General features: G+C 44.5%; 1 protein-coding gene across 4 annotated transcripts in view; it reads left to right on the top strand.

Moving 5' to 3' along the window:
* The window catches only part of TSPAN2 (tetraspanin 2), a 43,042-nt gene that overhangs the window by 14,827 nt on the left and 9,445 nt on the right, over nucleotides 1-18,770 (top strand). For all 4 annotated transcript variants that reach the window (XM_063728111.1, XM_063728110.1, XM_024239157.3 and 1 more), the window contains 5 exons: nucleotides 1,810-1,912; nucleotides 12,594-12,691; nucleotides 14,309-14,383; nucleotides 16,502-16,600; nucleotides 17,880-17,951. In XM_063728111.1, the coding sequence (XP_063584181.1) occupies nucleotides 1,810-1,912; nucleotides 12,594-12,691; nucleotides 14,309-14,383; nucleotides 16,502-16,600; nucleotides 17,880-17,951 (447 nt within the window). The remainder of the gene's footprint in view (nucleotides 1-1,809; nucleotides 1,913-12,593; nucleotides 12,692-14,308; nucleotides 14,384-16,501; nucleotides 16,601-17,879; nucleotides 17,952-18,770) is intronic.

Raw genomic sequence — 18,770 nt, forward strand, 5'->3', positions numbered from 1 at the left:
CCTCCCAAGTTAAAGCATGGCCCAAGAAGACTCTCCCCACTTTTTCTGGATTGCACATAGAAACTACCGTGTAACACTTTAAAAATATATTTTTAAAGTTACAAAAGAAATACACGCTTAATGCAGAGAACTTAGAAAATATACTGAGAAGGAAAAAAGTCACCTGGAATCCTGCCCTCCATAGATAATGTTTTAGCAAGACTCCTTTCAATGTTTCCATGCCATGCCACCCTTTTTTTAATGCAGACGTCTTTCAAAAGCTGATTGATCCCGGTTCCTTTAGCTGCCCCTCACATTATCCAATTAGTGCTTTCCTCTAAGTACTGGAAACTTTTAGTTACTCCACAAGGGAGAGTCCAGCTAGTAGAATTCTGCCCCTCTGACTCCTCCTCACTGAAGTCACACCTCTTTTCTGAAGAAGCTGGCCACAAAGGGGATTGGCCTTGGGAGATAGAAGGAGAAGAGGGATAAAGTCCTCATAGAAATCCAGCCAAATCGTCCAGAAGGCTAGTTCCAGGTCCTTTATAAGCTGCCTGGCAAGATAGAAGTCTCCTGTATAAAAAGGACTATGCTGTCTCTGGTGCGATTTTTCCTTTTAGACCTCTGCTCCTCTGATTTCCATCCTCCATGCTCCTGTTCCCAGCATCTGTGTGTGCTCTGCTCTCTTTGGGCAGGGGAAGCCTCTAAATTGTTCATTTAGTGGTAGGCTAGGGCAGCCCAACAGCAACTAGATGGGCCAGCAGAATTAGGAGGCTATTTTTATATCTCTGCTTACTTTCCCATGGTGCTCTGGGCCCAGAAGGTGCCCAGTAAATATCAGTTGATGGATTGATACAGTGAAATTCGAGAGTGGTGTTTGTAGAGAGAAAACACCGTGGTTAGAGCCTGCTGGCACGCAGCAGTGACAGTCCTGAGATGGCAGAAAGGGCTTCCAACTTCCATGCTGAGCCTCACAAAAGCCTTCAGAGTAGGGAAGAAAAGGAAGCCGGGTGATGACTCTACCAGCTGCCAGCCTGCCCAGCCACTGCCTGCGCCAGCCACTCAGCCTCTCCATGAGCCACACGGCACACAGACCACGCTTTTTCAGAAAATTATTTTTTCCTTTCTCACTTTCCATGGAAACTCAAAATAGCAACCAAAAAAAAAAAAAAAAAAAAAAAAAAGACTAGGCTATCTCCCTACCAGCAAAACCATCCCCAGTCAGGGCAGTGACCATATAGGATGGGGGGAGAGGGTTACAGATGCCCCTAAAACCACTTTCTATTTGGGGACTGTGCACTCATGAGGTGTGGGTGGGTTCTGAGGTTGAGGTTGCTATATTTTCTTCCCATTTAGAAAAGTGGGTTTCCCCCAGGTCTTGGAGTTCATCTTGCTCTTGGTGACCTGGCAGCTGAGAGGTAGTCACCTCTCGTTGTGGTGTGGGTGAAGAGATCCGACGTGCCCAGCAAGGGACAAAAAGGCAGGGGGCAGATGCCTTCCAGAGGGAATGTTATTGGAACATTGCTTTTGAGACACCTCCCTGGCTGTGCTGTGTGTGCCCCATAACCACAGGGCAGCCTGGCATCATGGAAAAACCCTGCTTTCAGAATCAGAAAAACCCAGTCCAATGTCACATCAGGGGCCTGAGGGGCTTTGTGCACATCACTTCACCTCTCTGAGCCTTCATTTTCTCCCCTATAAAATGGGAAGGGTGGTCTAAGTGATTTCTAAAGGGGTGACCTCGTCAGCATCCTGTGCCTAAAGCCTGCTCTCGGATCTGTGCATGCTCTTTCCCCTTCCACTGTAAACACAGTGTCATTTGCCTTCCAGCTGGCTGGATCGGCCGTCATTGCTTTTGGACTATGGTTTCGGTTCGGAGGTGCCATAAAGGAGTTACCATCAGAGGACAAGTCCCCAGAGTATTTCTATGTGGGTGAGTGACTCCAGCTTCCTAAGCTCCAGCTCAGAGTAGATGGGGCTGTGCAAAGGCTTAGAGTAGAAGCTGCACTTGAACTTTGGTGGGAGGGGGAGGGCAGAGAGGCAGGGAAAGAGGCTGAAAGGAGCCACCCCTGAGCCCCTGTGCACTGATGTAGCCCTCCGAGTTGTCTGCTGGAGACAGGTAGAGAGGCTGTTGCAACCCCATCCCCTTGCCCTCACACGGTCTGTTCCTCAGCTCTCCAAAATCAAGGGAGTCTGTGGCCGGTAAGAGCAGCCTGTTGTGCTTTGTTTCAAGGAAAGAAGTCTCAAGGAAATGCAGCTAAAATTTATTTCAAGGAATGAGAAAACTCCCTATTGCCCATGGAGTAAAGTGGGTACACCACAAGTGTGTCATTCACTAGTCCATCTGGGGTGACACAGGACCCCTGTAGGATTTTATTTTGTGATCTTATATTTTAAATTGTCTAGGAAAAAACATAACTAAAATACAGTTTGAAGGTGCTAATCTCAGTCTCTCCATGACTAGGAACTGCAGAGAGGAGGGGAGGAGAGAGACGAATGAGGGAAAGGAGGGATGGAGGGAGAGGAGATGAGAGGGCTGCCCCTGGGAAGAGGCTCCAGCGGGAAGGGGCAATAGCTCTGCCCCTGCCACAGTAAGAAGGGGTGAGGAGTGTGGGGTGGGGTGCAGCCTCCACCCCCAAGGCAGTGCTCTTAGTAGGGGCTGAGCATTGTTGCCCGGGGATTAGTTGACCTACTTCTAGCATTTCCTGTGGCCTTTCTCATTCCCCAGCTAAGTGGACTAAGACTCGAGATTTCAAAAAGCCCAAGACAATTGTCATTAGAGGTGGCACCCCCATATACTGGCTGTTTTAGGATCTGCACCAGCCATAGAGTAAGCTTCAGTTGCTGTGGTGACCTCTATGGCGGGGAGGAGGAGCATCCTGCACAGGTCATTTGCTCTAAATCACAAGAAGAGTAGAGTCTCTTCCAGGAGAGAGAGAGAGCAGGCCCTACTCAGAGCAGGGACATCCTCCCGAAGGGCCTGCCTGCAGCTGTGCTGCCTCTTGTTACAAACACTCTTCCCACACAGCATCCTCCTGCGAGGAAAAGAGCTTTGTCAGTTAGGATACTTTTAGAGGAGAGTAGCAGAAAACCTACTAAAGATGGATAACAATAAGGACATTCCACATTTCAGGAAATCTTAGATGTGGCTCTTTGTAAAACACTCAATTATTTTAGGTTCCACTAAGAAAGGAAAAAATGCTACCAGTTTAGCTATGACATACCGTAAAAGATGCATTCTAATTTCAGCATTGTTAAAATATACCAAAAAATAAATCATCTCAACAGTGATGAAATATAGTAAAAGAAGTCTGGAGATAGGGACTTTCCAGAATTCGTTCAGAGCTGAACAAAGTCATCAAGGGCCCAGGTTCTTTCCCCCTCTCTGCTGTCCTCAGTGTCCTTAGACATCTCCCCTTAAAAGATAGCTGCAGTGGCTTCAGGCATCATATTCTCCTACAGCAACATCCAAAAGAGAACAAAGCAAATTTCGCTTCATATGGTCCCTTTTTTGAATGAGTAAACCTTTTTCACAATCTCCCAACACATTTCCCCTGGCAGCTTATTAGTCAAAATTGCATTCTGTATTCATGCCTAAACCAATCATGGCCAAGAAGCGAATTGCTATGATTGGATCTCTGACTAATTGATATTCACACCCTCATACCCTCCCCTGGGCCTGGGGAGGGGCCTGGGGAGGGGCCTGGGCCCCCCACAGGACCTGTGACACTTTGACAAGATTAGGATTTTGTGACAAGGAAAAAGCAGAGGAATCTGCTGTAGACACAAAACTGAAATGCTCCTTTCTATCCACATGGTTTCCAGGAAGTATGCACAGGACAAGGGCATTTGAGACAAAAAAATACAACCTATCAGTATAACCTAAATATAATCCATTGGCCAGCATTCACAGTCCTGGGCTCTGCCATCACACAAAAATGTATAAGAATTCTGTAACTGCCCCCATGTAACTTTTAATATAAATGAAAAGACTCATAGACTTCACAATTTAAATTACAATAAAAATTAGCAAGTGACTAGATGCCAGCTAAGTGGTATTTGCAGTGGGTGCATTAGAGGTCATTCTAAACTGGTAAGGAAAGAAGGATTTAAGTTAGGTTTTAAAGACCAGGCTGTAATCAATGGAGAAGAGGAAAAATGGGGACTGGAAAGGCTGAGGGGAAGGCATGCACAAAGAATGGCTGTGGGGAGGGATTAGCAAGCTGGGCAGGGCCAGGGGCTCTCTTGGAGTCTGAGGACTGGGGCATAGTGGGCAGTAGGATTTGGAATGTTGGGGAGGGAGAGGGGACAAGTATAGAGGCCTTTGAATGTCATGGTTAAGTTGGTAAACAGTAGAAGGATGATTTGGGGCCGGGGTTAGGGTATGATCTGCACTGCATTTTAAAGAGATTATTATGGCAGAAGTAGAATGAAAGGGGAATCCCAGGACAGAAAAAAAAAGGCAGATTATTGATATAATCAGGCCTGACAAATTAGGGTATAACCCACAGTGATTGCAGAAGGAATTAAGAAGAAAGAAACAGAAAGATAAGAAACATTATTAAACATTTTTAAGCCTGCCTAATCAAACTCAGGGACAGAAGAAATTAAAATGGCAAAAGAGATGAGTGAGAGGCAGAGTCAAGCCTCTCAGTAATAATTCATGACTTTCTGATGGAAACCTGAGTTACAGGTCTAAGTAAGGGGCCCCTGCTCCATCAGAGGGAGGGGCCATTGCGTGGTGCTACAGATGGAAGACCTCCCTGGGAGCAGCCTCAGTCTGTGTTTCTCTAGAAACAAAAGGCTGATAACCATTTCACAGCTCTAGGTGTCAGTTCCACATAAAAACCTTTATGATTAGATACATCAAAAGGTTGAATAGACTTCCATAGATGAAAGTGAGCTCTCCTTCATGTCATATTTAACCACTATCGTGGCAAGAATCAGAATTGTGTGTTTCATTCAGGAGATTCCTGTGTTGAGCCAGAGGCTGAACTGGCTCTACACACACATTCCTGATTTTGTTTCTAATCTAAACCAAACAATACGCACACTGCCTGAGATATGAGGAATTCTTTATTATGTCATATCTTTATGGACATGTCTATCAGGACTCTTCGTATTGCAAATCACAGACACCTATTCAAATTGACTGAAGCAATACAGACCTTTATTGACTCACATACTTGAAAGGTCAAGGGTTAATACTGGTCTCAGGGACTCAGATGATGTGACCAGAGTCCAGCCTGGAGCCATCTCTTGGCCCTGCTTTCTTTTGGCTCCATTCTTAGGCAGGTTTCTTCTCCATGTGATAAAACGGCTGTCAGTGGCTCTAGGCTCCACTTCCAGAGTGACTCCAGAAGTAGAACATGCTTTTTTCATTCCCACAGGTCCATCTAACGTCCCAGGCCTAACTCTCCTTGGCAATGTTGGACCTTGTGCCCATCCTCGAACTTATCATTGTGGACAGCTGCTTGTGGGCATATGCCTGGGCTTCATGCCCACCGTGGAGCTGGAGGTGAGTCAGCCCTCTCAAACCACATGGGCTGAGAATGGAGGAGTTCCCTTTACCTAATAGAGAAAAAGAAGTGGATTCTGGGCAGCGAAAACAGCAGGCCACAGCAGGGCCTGAATCCTCCTGCTTGCTCTTGGTGTCACAGGGCATGATATGGGTTTACCCACCCTTCGTTCCTCATCCACCACACCTCCCTTCCCTAAGGCAGCGCAGAGTGGTTGGTGGTAAAGGCACTCACGATCCATGCTCAAAGTTCAGAGAAGTGGGTCATCATAGAAACTTAGCACCATGCAGAATAAGGAAACTACAGGCCGAGGATAAGCATCTGGGGCTGGCAGTCAGCCAGGGCTTCCCAGCTCCTCCTGGTAGGGCTCGGCCTGGAACCCAGGTTTGCCGACAGCCAGGTCCGTACTTGCTCTGTCTCCCAGTGCTGCCTCTCTGGATAGCGGCAACAAGAAGTCCTTGTGAAGTCAGGTACCTTTTTTCCCCTTCAAGTATGTCTTATAATATAAATAGAAAGAGCAATAGACATGTTTGTAGAAATTGACATTTTTTCCTCAGTAAATAATTTTCCACATAAGATACCTGCTCTCCAGCAATAAAACAAGAAGAAAAATACACTAGGATACTGTTTATGGATTTGCACAACATACAGTGTGAGGTGATAGCACTTTAGGAAACAAGCAGGCCCAATGTTTGGAAAATCCCACTCCATTGTCACAGGGCACCATTCACTGATCTGGGTATTTCCTTTTCAGAATAGGTTCCAGATAAATCAGCCCATTAAGCTCTTATCACCCCTTTGTTAAAGAGTGTCCTAAACAGGCATGGCACATTCAAATGGTTCTTAAAGAAATAAGCCCTTCCAGCCTTGACTCTCCTCTCTGAGAGGAACCCCAGGAAGACACACTGTCTAGGTCCCTGCTTCGGGGTAGATGACTGCCAGACTTTGTAAGGGAAATTGTCCCATCTTCTGGGGGAAGCTTTCCTTTCTGGCATCCTTGGTTCTCTTTCCTTGGGGATGGAGCGAGTTTCCTTCCTGTGATAAAGATCGGACATAACCTCCAAGCCAGAGGTGTGGTCAATCCCAGGGCAGGGCAGGAGGATCCAGCTGTAGGAAATGAGGACAGGGAGAGAGGATAGTCAGACTGACTGCCACCTGTGTCTCTTCTCAGGGCCCTCTGCATCCAGGCCAAGGCCTGGAGGTCCTTCCAAAGTCTCTGTGTCCACTGGTTGCTAAGGGTAGAAGAGAGGACCTGGCAGGAGTGAAGCTGGCAGAGGAGGGCTTGGGTTGCTCCGTGTTGCCTAGACCTTGTCCACGCTAGTCTCTTTCAGGGCACTCTTGGGAGAAGCCCCCGTGTCTTCCAAATTCCAGCAACCTGCCCATCTGACTTCCTGTTACAGTCCCTCTCTGGAGTGGGCAGACACCCCAGGGATCTTCTTTCTAGAGTTACAGAGTAGGGAGCAAGCCCCTCAGCCCTTGGAAAACTGGAGAGACTGTGTGCTTGGTGCATGAAGTCATGTCTGTGAGCAGAGGATATTAACAGGTTTTCTCCAAGAAGGGGTTGCCCACACACACAGGAACCACTCGGCTCTCCAGGATCGCAGCTTGACTGCAGCTGTCTCTCCCTGTGGAACTCAGAGTCTCCAAGCCTGGCTCTGATTGTGGCTGGATGTTATGTATAAGGAAAGCATTCCAGTGCCGAACACCAAGGGGGTGGCTTGGCTTGTTAAAAACTCTGACTCACGCTGATCATATTTTTTTACTTGGTTGTCACTTGTACCTGACATCCATGGTAGCTGTATACCAGAGAGGTGTTGTAGCTTACATTGTTGAGACAATTTCTCCAGAGCATTTTTATAAGAAGTTGGAATAGACAATCATTTCCATATTGCAGCTAACAAAACTGAAGAGTAGGAAGACTTACCTAAAGCCATAGTTGGCAGGCCTGGATTTCTGGCTCCCAGCCCTGTACTTTCAGAGGAAAAACCAGAAATCATCAATTCTAGACATCTCAAGTACTTTTCTCAAGGAAGAAGAAAAATGACTCTACTGCCATTTATAAATTGCAAAATGAACCAATTTCTAGCTAAGAGCATTATTGTTCTTCAGAGTTACTGCTAAAACGAAAGCATAGGGGTTCAGGGGGTTCACTTTGGAGTAGGCTCCCCTAGGTTCAGTTCCAATTTTTCGCCTCACTAGCTATGCAATCTTACATAAATTATTTAATTTCTTGGTGTCTCAGATTCTTCAGCTGTGAAATATGAACATATTTAAGCATAGTATCTCTTTTGTGGTGAGCCCTCAGTAAATATTGGCTATTGTTATTACAGATCAAGCATCCCTGATCTGAAAATCCAAAATCCAAAATTCCCCCACATCCAAAACCTTTTGAGCACTATCCTGACTCTCAAAGGAAATGCTCATTGGATAATTTCAGATTTTGGATTTTCAGATTAGGAATGCTCGACCAGTGTAATGCAAACATTACAAAATGTGAAAACATCCTAAATCTGAAACACTTGCCCTTCCCAAAAACTAAGTTGCATTCAATATTCTAGATATTTGCATTATTATATGCATTCAGGGGATACTGGAAGGGAGAGTGAAGGGGCATAAATGTAGGGACATAAAAAATTTTAGATAAAAAAAATGGTCATTAGCAGATTATGTAAAACCATCTGCTGCTAGAAAGCCATTAAAATTGATGACCACATCCAGTCCCTAAAAGGGGGGAGCCATTTTTAAATGAGTTTATCCCAGTAGGCCATTAGGAGGCTCTCTCTCATTTTTATGTTAACTAAAATGATATTTCTAGCTTAAAAGAAGACTCTGAAACCTAAGAAAAGAGTGATGGAATTGCCTGGGAACATATTCCAGATCTTACCCCAGCTAGAATGACTATTATCAAAGAGAGAAAGAATAACAAATGCTGGCGAGGATTTGGAGAAAGGGGAAGCCTTGTACACTATTGGTGGGAATATAAAGTAGTACAGCCACTATGGAGAACAGTATGGCAGTTCCTCAAAAAATAAATATAGAGCTATCATCCAGTATTCCCACCGCTGGGTATATATCCAAAAGAAAGGAAATCAGTAAATCAAAGAGACATCTGCACTCCCATGTTTATTGCAGCACTTTTCACAATAGCCAACATATGAAGTCAACCTAAGTGTCCATCCGCAGATGGATGGATGAAGAAAATGTGGTACGTATACACAATGGAATATTACTCAGCCATAAAAAGAATGAAATCCTGTCATTTGTAGCAGCATGGATGGAACTAGAGGCCATTATGTTAAGTGAAACAAGCCAAGCACAGGAAGAACAGATATCACATGATCTCACTCAAGTGGGAACTGAAGAAATGGATCTCATGGAGGCCGAGGGTAGACTGATGGTTACTGGAGGCCGCACAGTGTATGGGATTGGGGAGAGAAAGAGAAGCTGCTTAATGGGTACAAAAGTACAGTTAAATAGAAGGAAGAAATTCTTGTATTCTATAGAACAGTAGGGAAACTATATTTAATAATAATTTTTATATATTTCAAAGTAGCTAGATGAGAAGAATTGTAACTTCCCAACACAAAGATAAATGTTTGAGGTGATGGATATCTCAATGACACTGATTTGATCCTTACACATTGTATACATGCATTGAAATAGCATATGTACCCCCAAAATATGTACAACTATCATATATCAGTAAGATATTAATAAATAATTTTAAATACTTTTTAATTTTTTAAAAAAGAAGGTGTCCCAGGGAAAGTACTTGTGGTAGCATGTCACAGAGATCACTGGCATCCCAAAGCCCGGCTATACATGATGAAAATGTAATTTCAAAGTGTTTTCTATTTTTCAAATCAAAGGCAATAGGACTCGGAAAGCACGAGGGATTTGGGAAGTAGGTCGTACGTTTGTCACACCTGCTCCTGTGGGAAGGAGAAGGCTCTACAGTAACCATCTTGGAATTTAAAATGTGGCTGTAAATTAATTAATTACATTCAGCAGCTATTTTTTGAGGGTCAGACCATAAGAAGGATAAAGTATCCTTGGAAGCCACAGGTGGCCTTATGGCATGCAGAGTATTAGAGCCAGATTTGGAACTGGATCCAGCATGCCCAGGGAACCTTTCCTCTTGTAGAATTTCTTCTGCTTTTCCCTTCAGCTCCAGCAAGCAATGTTCATTTGGAGCTGGGCTGAGCCACGGGCCCACACATACAAAACAGAGGCTGGCTGAGAAGAGGCCTAAAGTTGAAGCTGCTAGGGCAGCTTCAGGTTGTTATTGCCATGAGCTCTGGGATTCTGATAGCCTAAGAATGAAATGTTGTTCAAATAAGCACATTTTCCTGAAAAGCTCATTATTTCAGAAGGATAAGGATTGTTGCCTGAGGGAGCAGACAGTTTCATTTACAGTGGGGAGCAACTCTGGCCTCCTCAAACCTCTGCGCCCCTGTCCAGTGAGCCTCCCACCTCCTCAGGAGCCTCCCTCTTTCCTATATTCCAGGGTTTCTCGGGGCATGAAGCAACCATCCTCATGTGCTTGGCTTTGGAGAGCGCAGCTATGTAGTTGCTTTGTGAATGTTTGCTGAGACCTGTTTCCAGCATATATCTCTAAGCAAAGATGGGTGATGACAGCCAGCAAGCCTGGAACTGATTTGATTTTCTCTGTCTTATCTACTCATCCAATGCACACTGACTGAGAATTCTGCCTTGTGCAGGGCATGTTCTAGAGAGGATGAAAAAGGTTTGTCGACTTGAAATCTATAATGAGAGACTAATATGAAAACCTGCAAAAACACAAAATGGAAAAGAGCAGGGCACAGTCAGATCATGGTGAATTCCCAGGTGGCTGGAGCATAGGATGGATAAGGATTTTGGGGGAAACTGGTCTGTAGGCTGTGACTTCATGATGTAGGCTGCAAATGGCATCATGTAGCAATTGTGGCAGTAGCAATGGGAGGCAATGGGCATGTTCTGCAGCAAGGTGGTCCACCAGGAGACATTCCATGAAGGAACTGAATATGGTGTTGTTGCTGCCACCCTGCATTCAGCTCGCTTCTGTGGGGTGGTCAAATAGAAGTGTGGGATGGGAATTGGGGCTGCAGGCCAGGGCATCCTGCCCGCAGCCATCTTGCCTCTCAGACCTCCATTTGTAAAACAGAAATAATAGTCCTTGCTTACCTAACCAGGTTGTTTTGAGAAGCCAATAAGATGATGGAAGTGAGAGCTTTGAAAACATTGCAACACAGTGAATGACTTTTTTTTTCTTTTTCAACTTTCATTTTAGAATCGGGGTACATGGGCAGGTTTGTTACAAAGGCATATTGAGTGATGCCGAGATTGGGGGTATGACTGAACCTGTCACCCAAGTAATGAATATAGTACCCAATAGTTTGTTTTTCAACCCCTGTGCCCCTCTAATAGTCCCCAGGATCTATCATTCCCATCTTTATGTCCATGTGTACCCAATATTCAGCTCCTACTTATAAGTGAGAACATGCGGTATTTGATGTTCTGTTCCTGTGATAGTTTGCTTAGGATAATGGCCTCCAGCTGCATTCATGTTGCTGCAAGGGGCAAGATTTTGTTCTTTTTTATGGCTGCATAGTATTCCATGGTGTATATGTACCACATTTTCTTTATCCAATCTACCATTGATGGGCACCTGGGTTGATTCCATACCTTTGCCGTTGTGAATAGTGCTGCAGTGAACATGTACCCTTTTGGTAGAATGATTTATTTTCCTTTAGGTATTTACCCAGCAATGGGATTGGTGGGTCGAGTGGTAGTTCGACTCAGTTGTTTGAATTGTCTCCAAACTGCCCTCCGCAGTGGCTGTACTGCTTTACATTCGCAACAGTGTATAAAGTGTCCCCTTTACTCCTAGCCTTGCCAACATCTGTTATTTTTGACTTTTTAACAAAAGCCATTCTGACGGGTATGAGATGGTATCTCACTGTGGTTTTGATTTGCACTTCTCTGATGATTAGAGATGATGAGCATTATTTCATGTTTGTTGCTCGCTTGCATGTCTTCTTTGGAGAATTGTCTGTTTATGTCTTTTGCCCACTTTTTAATGGAGTTATTTGCCTTTTGCTTGTTGATTTGTTTAAATTCCTTACAGATTCTGGATATTAGACCTTTGGTGAAAGACATTTTTAAAAACAATAAAGTGTTTAGGTAGTGGGGTCAACAACACTATTATTTTTAATATGATATCATTTCTCACATTACCATATCCATTCCCTCATGAAATTATTCTTTTAGAGAAAAGGGAAAGGGAGGAGGTTGTAGAGCTGGAACAGCAGGAAATAAATACCCACCTCAGGACTGCAGAGCAGCAAGGCCTCAGGGCCTTGAAAAGAACGCTGAGGCCAGGTCCGGGTGGGGCAGGAAGCAGAGCAGCCTCGCCTGTGGCTCCTCCTAGGTCTGTAAACTGCCAGATCTGCCCGCAAACCACCAACAGCAACCCAGAGGAGCCCCAGGAAGCACCCTGAATGCCAGGCCCAGGGGTTCCCCACAGAGGCAGGGCACCAGCCCCCACCCTCCCTATTAATGGGAGTGGTTTCCAGGTGACTCATATGAGTAAAATGCAAAAAATGAAATAGAGACCATTAACATGATTCCAAGTAAGGCAAGTGCCAAGTCCCATATTGTATTCTAACTTATCTCAGGATCAGAGAAGGAAATACAAAAAGGCTTGGCTTTAGTTCTCTCAGAACCAGAGCATTTCTGCCCTTTTCTTTCTCTCTAAGAACTGTACTTGGGGCTTGCCTAAGCAGTAAGTGAAATCCCCACCTGAATGATGGCTGCCTCCGTTACTAGAGATGCAGGACAGAGTTGGGGTGTTGGGCAGGCTTTTGAGGCTCACGGCTATTTTTCTCCCGGCTCTGCCCAACACCAGCTCTATGACCTTAAGCAAATCGCTTTACCTTTTTGGGGCCCAGTTCCTCCGTGTCAAACATGGCAGTAAGAATAGCACCTCCTTGTGGTACTATTAGAATGCTCTGCAGTGCCCAGAGTCTTAAGCCTAGTTGGTCGTGGAGGCACTCAGTTGGCTCTCAATGGTCTCCTCTGACCTCTTCCCCACAGGGCTCTATGTTCTGGTTGGAGCCGGGGCCCTGATGATGGCCGTGGGGTTCTTCGGGTGCTGCGGAGCCATGCGGGAGTCGCAGTGTGTGCTTGGATCAGTAAGTGGGGCGTTGGGGTAGATGGTGGGGTGGGGGTGAGGGAGCGGCCTGCATCTGAAGGGAGTCAGTGCCTCTGGCCCCTGGCTCCAGCTCCTCCATGGACTCTCTGAGCCCTTGGGCACGCACTTTTCCTCCCTCAGTCTTGGTTTCTCCATCTTATATGAATAATATTACCTAGGGCCGGATGCCGTGACTCACACCTGTAATCCCAGCACTTTGGGAGGCTGAGGCAGGAGATCTCTGGAGCCTAGGAGTTCAAGACTAGCTTGGGCAACATAGGGAGACCTAGTCTCTACCGGGTGTGATGGCACACACCTGTGGTCCCAGCTACTCAGGAGGCTGAGGCAGGAGGATCACTTAAGACCAGGAGTTGGGAGGCTGCAGTGAGCCATGACTGTACCACTGCACTCCAACCTGGGCGACAGAGCAAAACCTTGTCTTGAAAAAAGAAAAAAGAAAAAAAAAAATATTATCTTTGTTCCTGCCTCATATGGGAAGTGTGAAAAGAAATGAGGTCATTGGTGTAAAGATGTTTTGGGAGTAAAAGTACTTAATTGTAAGGGGTGACTATGATTGTTCTTTAAAAAAAAAATATTTCACAGTGGGTTAGGCAGCTAAAAGGTTTCTATAGCCAGGGAAGTGCTGTAATCTACAAGGAAAACATTTTTGTTTGAGATCAATAACTTAACCAAAATCCCTCTTGTGGCTTATTTTAACAAGCAACCTCTGTTTAAAATAAAATCAAATAATTTCAATTAACTGCTGTATATTCAACGTCAGTGTAGCCTGAGAGAAACAGAAAGGAAGAAGAGGGGCAGGAGGAGAGAAAGTGTTGATATTTCTCCACAGGGAGTCAGAAACAGCAGTTTTAATAGGCAGTCTCTCATCTCTCATAACTCATTGTGATCTTTGGATTTTTAACTCTGGCCATAGCCTCTGATCTCTTGCTATGTGAAATGTCTAACTTGTTTCTTTGCCATTCATTCCTTCTCTTTCTCCCACTGCTGAGCACATTTCTGTCTTGTTTATCACTGAACTTAGTTTGATCAGAGCAAATCCATAGACCAGAACAGAAATCCATCCAGAAGGACACCCCCTCACTTCATCTCCCCAAAGAAGCCTTTCCAGACCACAGAGTCTCAAGTCACCCCCTTCCCCATGCCCAGGCTGCATCAGTGATTCTCCCTCTCCTGACCTTATTTTATATCTTTCTAGGTCTTTTATGTTCATCAAGTATTTACTGAGCACGTAGGTGCCAGCTGGTGTTCTAGGTGGTGAGATTTTTACATCACTACCTGAACTTATCTTATTCACTTTTTAACTTCTTTACACAGTTATCATATATTCCCCTGTCCAATCCAAGGTCCGTGATAGCAGAGACAATGGGATATTATCTTGTTCACCACTGAATACTCAGCACCAAGGACAGTACCTGGTGCAGAATAAATGCCTAATAAACAATTGCTGAATGAATGAATGAATGAATGAATGAATGAATGAATGAATGAACAAACCACATGAAAGCGATTCAGCCATTACATAAGGAAACTAAGGTGCAAAATGTATAAATTGAAAAGGTATTAAATTAATGAAATTAGTATTTTCTCTCCTCTACAGTTTTTTACCTGCCTCCTGGTGATATTTGCTGCTGAAGTAACCACTGGAGTATTTGCTTTTATAGGCAAGGGGGTAGTAAGTAAAATTACTTATAATGTTTTTCTATGATGGTTAAAAGTGTTAGAATATTGATACCCACATTACACTGTTGGTGGGACTGTAAACTAGTTCAACCCTTGTGGAAGTCAGTGTGGCGATTCCTCAGGGATCTAGAACTAGAAATTCCATTTGACCCAGCCATCCCATTACTGGGTATATACCCAAAGGACTATAAATCATGCTGCTATAAAGACACATGCACACGTATGTTTATTGCGGCATTATTCACAATAGCAAAGACTTGGAACCAACCCAAATGTCCAACAATGATAGACTGGATTAAGAAAATGTGGCACATATACACCATGGAATACTATGCAGCCATAAAAAATGATGAGTTCACGTCCTTTGTAGGGACATGGATGAAATTGGAAATCATCATTCTCAGTAAACTATCGCAAGAACAAAAAACCAAACACCGCATATTCTCACTCATAGGTGGGAATTGAACAATGAGAACACATGGACACAGGAAGGGGAACATCACACTTCGGGGACTGTTGTGGGGTGGGGGGAGGGGGGAGGGATAGCATTGGGAGATATACCTAATGCTAGATGACGAGTTGGTGGGTGCAGCGCACCAGCATGGCACATGTATACATATGTAACTTACCTGCACGTTGCGCACATGTACCATAGAGCCTAAAGTATAATAATAATAATAAAAAGAAAAAAAAAAAGAAACCAAATAATCCCCATTATTATAGTTTAAACAGAACTTTTTAACATAGAAGTGGTGTGCAGAACTGAGCGTATATGTATATGAGTGTGCAGGCATATATACATGCTCACATTTTTCTGTGGAAATAGTTCATATCTTCCATTAGACTTATGAAGTGGTCTATAACAAAACCAAAAAAAAATAAAAGGATCTGTAGTTTAAGATTCTTCCCCATTGTGAAATGGGGTAAGAGTTAGAGTACAGACTTTTGAGAAAGAATCTAGATTCTCATCCCCTGTCAGACTGCCATTTGTCCTTAAGGATTGGCCTGGACGGGTCCATTTCATTCTCAAAGAGCAAAGCCTGCCCTGCTGTGGGCTAGTGAAGCCATTTTATATTTGCTGTCCAACTCTAGGTGTCCAGAATAGCTTATCAGGAGGACACACAGAGGAAGTAGCCTTTCTTCCTCTGTAAAACACACTGTGGGGTAGAAGAGAATGGAATGGAAAAGGAGGAAGAATGGAAACTTAAGTTTGCTGTATTTCACATTAACTCCTGTGTCATTAATATTATGTTTCTGAACTTACTTTAGACTATAAAACAGTAAACATGTAGAATAGTAAATGTCATCTCCTTTCGAATTGTTCTAAAGTAACTGGCTGTGTTCATAGGTTAGTTTAAATTCAGCTACATACAGAAGTAGAATGGGATCTTAGGACCTGTTGAGATATCTGTGGATTTGAAATCACAAGCTTTTATACTAGAAAAAGCATTCTCTAAGCTTTATATGATATTTGAATGTAGTAAGTTTTCCTTGGTGATGAATATCTTTTAAACCATGTCATAAAAAGATTTGAATGCTTTTAACCAATGGGGTAACAGGAATGTATAAGTCCAGATCCTAGCTATGCATCCGAATCACCTGGGTGGAGCCCAGGAATCTGGGGCCCAGTTGATGCTGAAGCCCAGTTGGGTTTGGGAACTGTCAAAGATCTTTCTAGTCCATGAGAACTGTTCTGGTTAGTCTGTCCTTCCATCCTCAAAAGCATCTTAGAAACTCCAGAAACTATAATCTTCTCCATTTGTTGCAGAATTATCCTAAAATACCTATGGAAAGCCAGCATTTTTTTTTTATTTCAACAGGTTTTGTGGGGAACAGGTGGTGGTTGGTTACATGAGTAAGTTCTCTAGTGGGGATTTCTGAGATTTTGGTGCACCCATCAACTGAGCAGTGTACACTGTACCCAGTGTGCAGTCTTTCATCCCTTACCTCACTCCTACCCTTTCCCCCGAGTCCCCAAAGTCCATTGTAACATTCTTATGAGAAAGGCAGTATTTTTGAAAGGTGTGGAAGAGGGGATTTTCCTTGATGAAAGGAGAATGTTTGAAACTTCCCATCCAGAAGTCTCTCATTTTTCCTTGTATTTCTTCAGGCTATCCGACATGTTCAGACCATGTATGAAGAGGCTTACAATGATTACCTTAAAGACAGGGGAAAAGGCAATGGGACGCTCATCACCTTCCACTCAACAGTGAGTAACTTCACTTCTTCCTTAAAATCACAGCTTCTAAAGATTATGTGTGAGCCAGGTTCTCACCAATCACCAGGATTAAAAATAAAAATAAATTCAGTAAAGCCAAGTAGCACCACCTATTTTAGCCCTTTCAAGGGCCATAGTTTGCATTGTGTGTGGAACCCTAGAAGGGAAAGATGTCTATCACACAGGGTTCACAAGAGAAACAGAAGAGCATGAACCCAAAAGACACATGCCCCAAACAGACAAAAGAGCACAAACAAGATTACGGAGAAAGGAGACCAAATTAAATAGGAGGCTCTGTCAGAGGGTAGCATTGTGGTATAACAGAAACAAGTGTGACCTTTAAGTCAGAAAAGCTAATTTCTAGCTGCAGCTCTGCCACTTAACAGCCTTGTGACCTTGAGCAAGTTACTTGGCTTCCCTGATACCCACGCAGCTCCCTCATTTGTAGAATGAAGGGTCACAGGAGATGGCTACACTCCCTTCTGGAACATTCGGTGGGACTGTGCTGTCTGTGGAGTGCTCAGAGCTACATGCAGTTAATCATGGAAGGCTTACAGAGGAGATAGATGGGCCAGGCCAGAGTTATTCTGATTTTTTAGACACTGTGATATGAAGAAATAGCTGTGAATTCCTGGGCCAGGTGTTTTCAGGTACCTAGTTCTTGTCTAGGACAAGTATGTCTTAGAAAGTGGCCACCATTTATACATTTATACGGTTTCACCTCAGCTGCCCCCAGGACCTGAAGCAGCACACAGGTTCTTTTGTCTTAAAGGGCCAGCTAGCCTAAGGCAGGACACCTGTTTGCTGGCCAATCTTCAAATCTGGTCTTTTGGACCCTGGAATTTCCTGCAGCCACTTCTCCCCTCTTTCCCAGACTATTCCCAGCTAATGAGTCCTTCTGCAGCTCATAAAACTTGAGCTCCTCAGCAGGTTAAATGACTCACAGTCTGAAAGAAGGAATCTAAAGCCCCAACCCCTTTCTAAATAGTAGCAATTTACACAGACACTGTCAATTAGCTTCTTGCCTTGTTTGGGTTGCCTGAGTCACTTCCCATCATAAACTCAGATGGCTTTAGCAAAGTCACTTTCTTGTTTTGCCAGCATGATTATGTGATTCTTCGCTCTCCTTCCAGAAATAGCAGTCTGGGTTGCAGTGACTGGGCCTCGGAGCTGCTTTGCCACCTCGGCACCCCAGTCCTTAGCAGGGTGCCCAGACTTGTAGCTGCCATTCCTCCCGCCTGGTCCTGAAGTCTCTTTTCTGACTCTCTAGTTTCAGTGCTGTGGAAAAGAAAGCTCCGAACAGGTCCAACCTACATGCCCAAAGGAGCTTCTAGGACACAAGGTAAGCTTCTACCAAGGTTCCTACTCTACCTGTAGTACAAGGGGGTTTTGCCTTCAGGGTAGGGCCAGGGGCTCAGTTCCTACCTCAGGGATTCTGGGAGGCCCTCTCCCAGTGGCTTCTGTGGCTTGGCCTTATTCTACGTGAAATAAGTGAAGCAATGCGGAGTCACAGTCCCCTGATGCCCTGGGGAAAGATGGTACGCCAACTTCCAGTAGTGATGCCACCTGCTTATGGTATTAATGAAGGACACCAGGGCTGAAGTTTGTGCCCAAGAATGTTACCCCACACCTCTCCGTGGGAGTCACAGCACTGATAAATGCATCTTTTATTCAGTGCTGTGTATCAGACACTATGCCAGTTTCTGGGAACTCTGAGATGAAAAAGACATGGTCCCTGTGCTCAGCGGCCTCACAGACTTAGTCAAGGACAATAGTGCGGTGTAAGAAGTCTGAACAGGGTGCCCTAAAGCAGCAGATTTAGGAAAGGTTCATAAAGGAGCGGGTCCCCAAGCTGAGTTCTAACAAAGGAAGGTCATTCCAGGCCCAGGAAACACCAGGAACACAGACACGGCACGTGAAAAACTCCAGGACTGCAGGAGAACAGGGAGCCCACAGAGAGAACTGGGCAACATGTTGAGAGAAGCAGGCAAAAGCAGGATTTTACACCTGGAAGTTTGAGGAAGCCATTGATTTTAGCAGAGAATGAGCAAAATCCGCTTTGAGTTGTAGAAAGTATTTTCAGGCCGCTGGGGTATGAAGGGTAGGATAGAGTTGGAGAGTAATGGAGGAAGACCACTTAGGTGGCACTTGTGGTCACCCT

Source organism: Pongo abelii, chromosome 1 (assembly GCF_028885655.2).
Source record: "Pongo abelii isolate AG06213 chromosome 1, NHGRI_mPonAbe1-v2.0_pri, whole genome shotgun sequence".
In the NCBI taxonomy this organism is placed as follows: Eukaryota; Metazoa; Chordata; class Mammalia; order Primates; family Hominidae; genus Pongo; species Pongo abelii.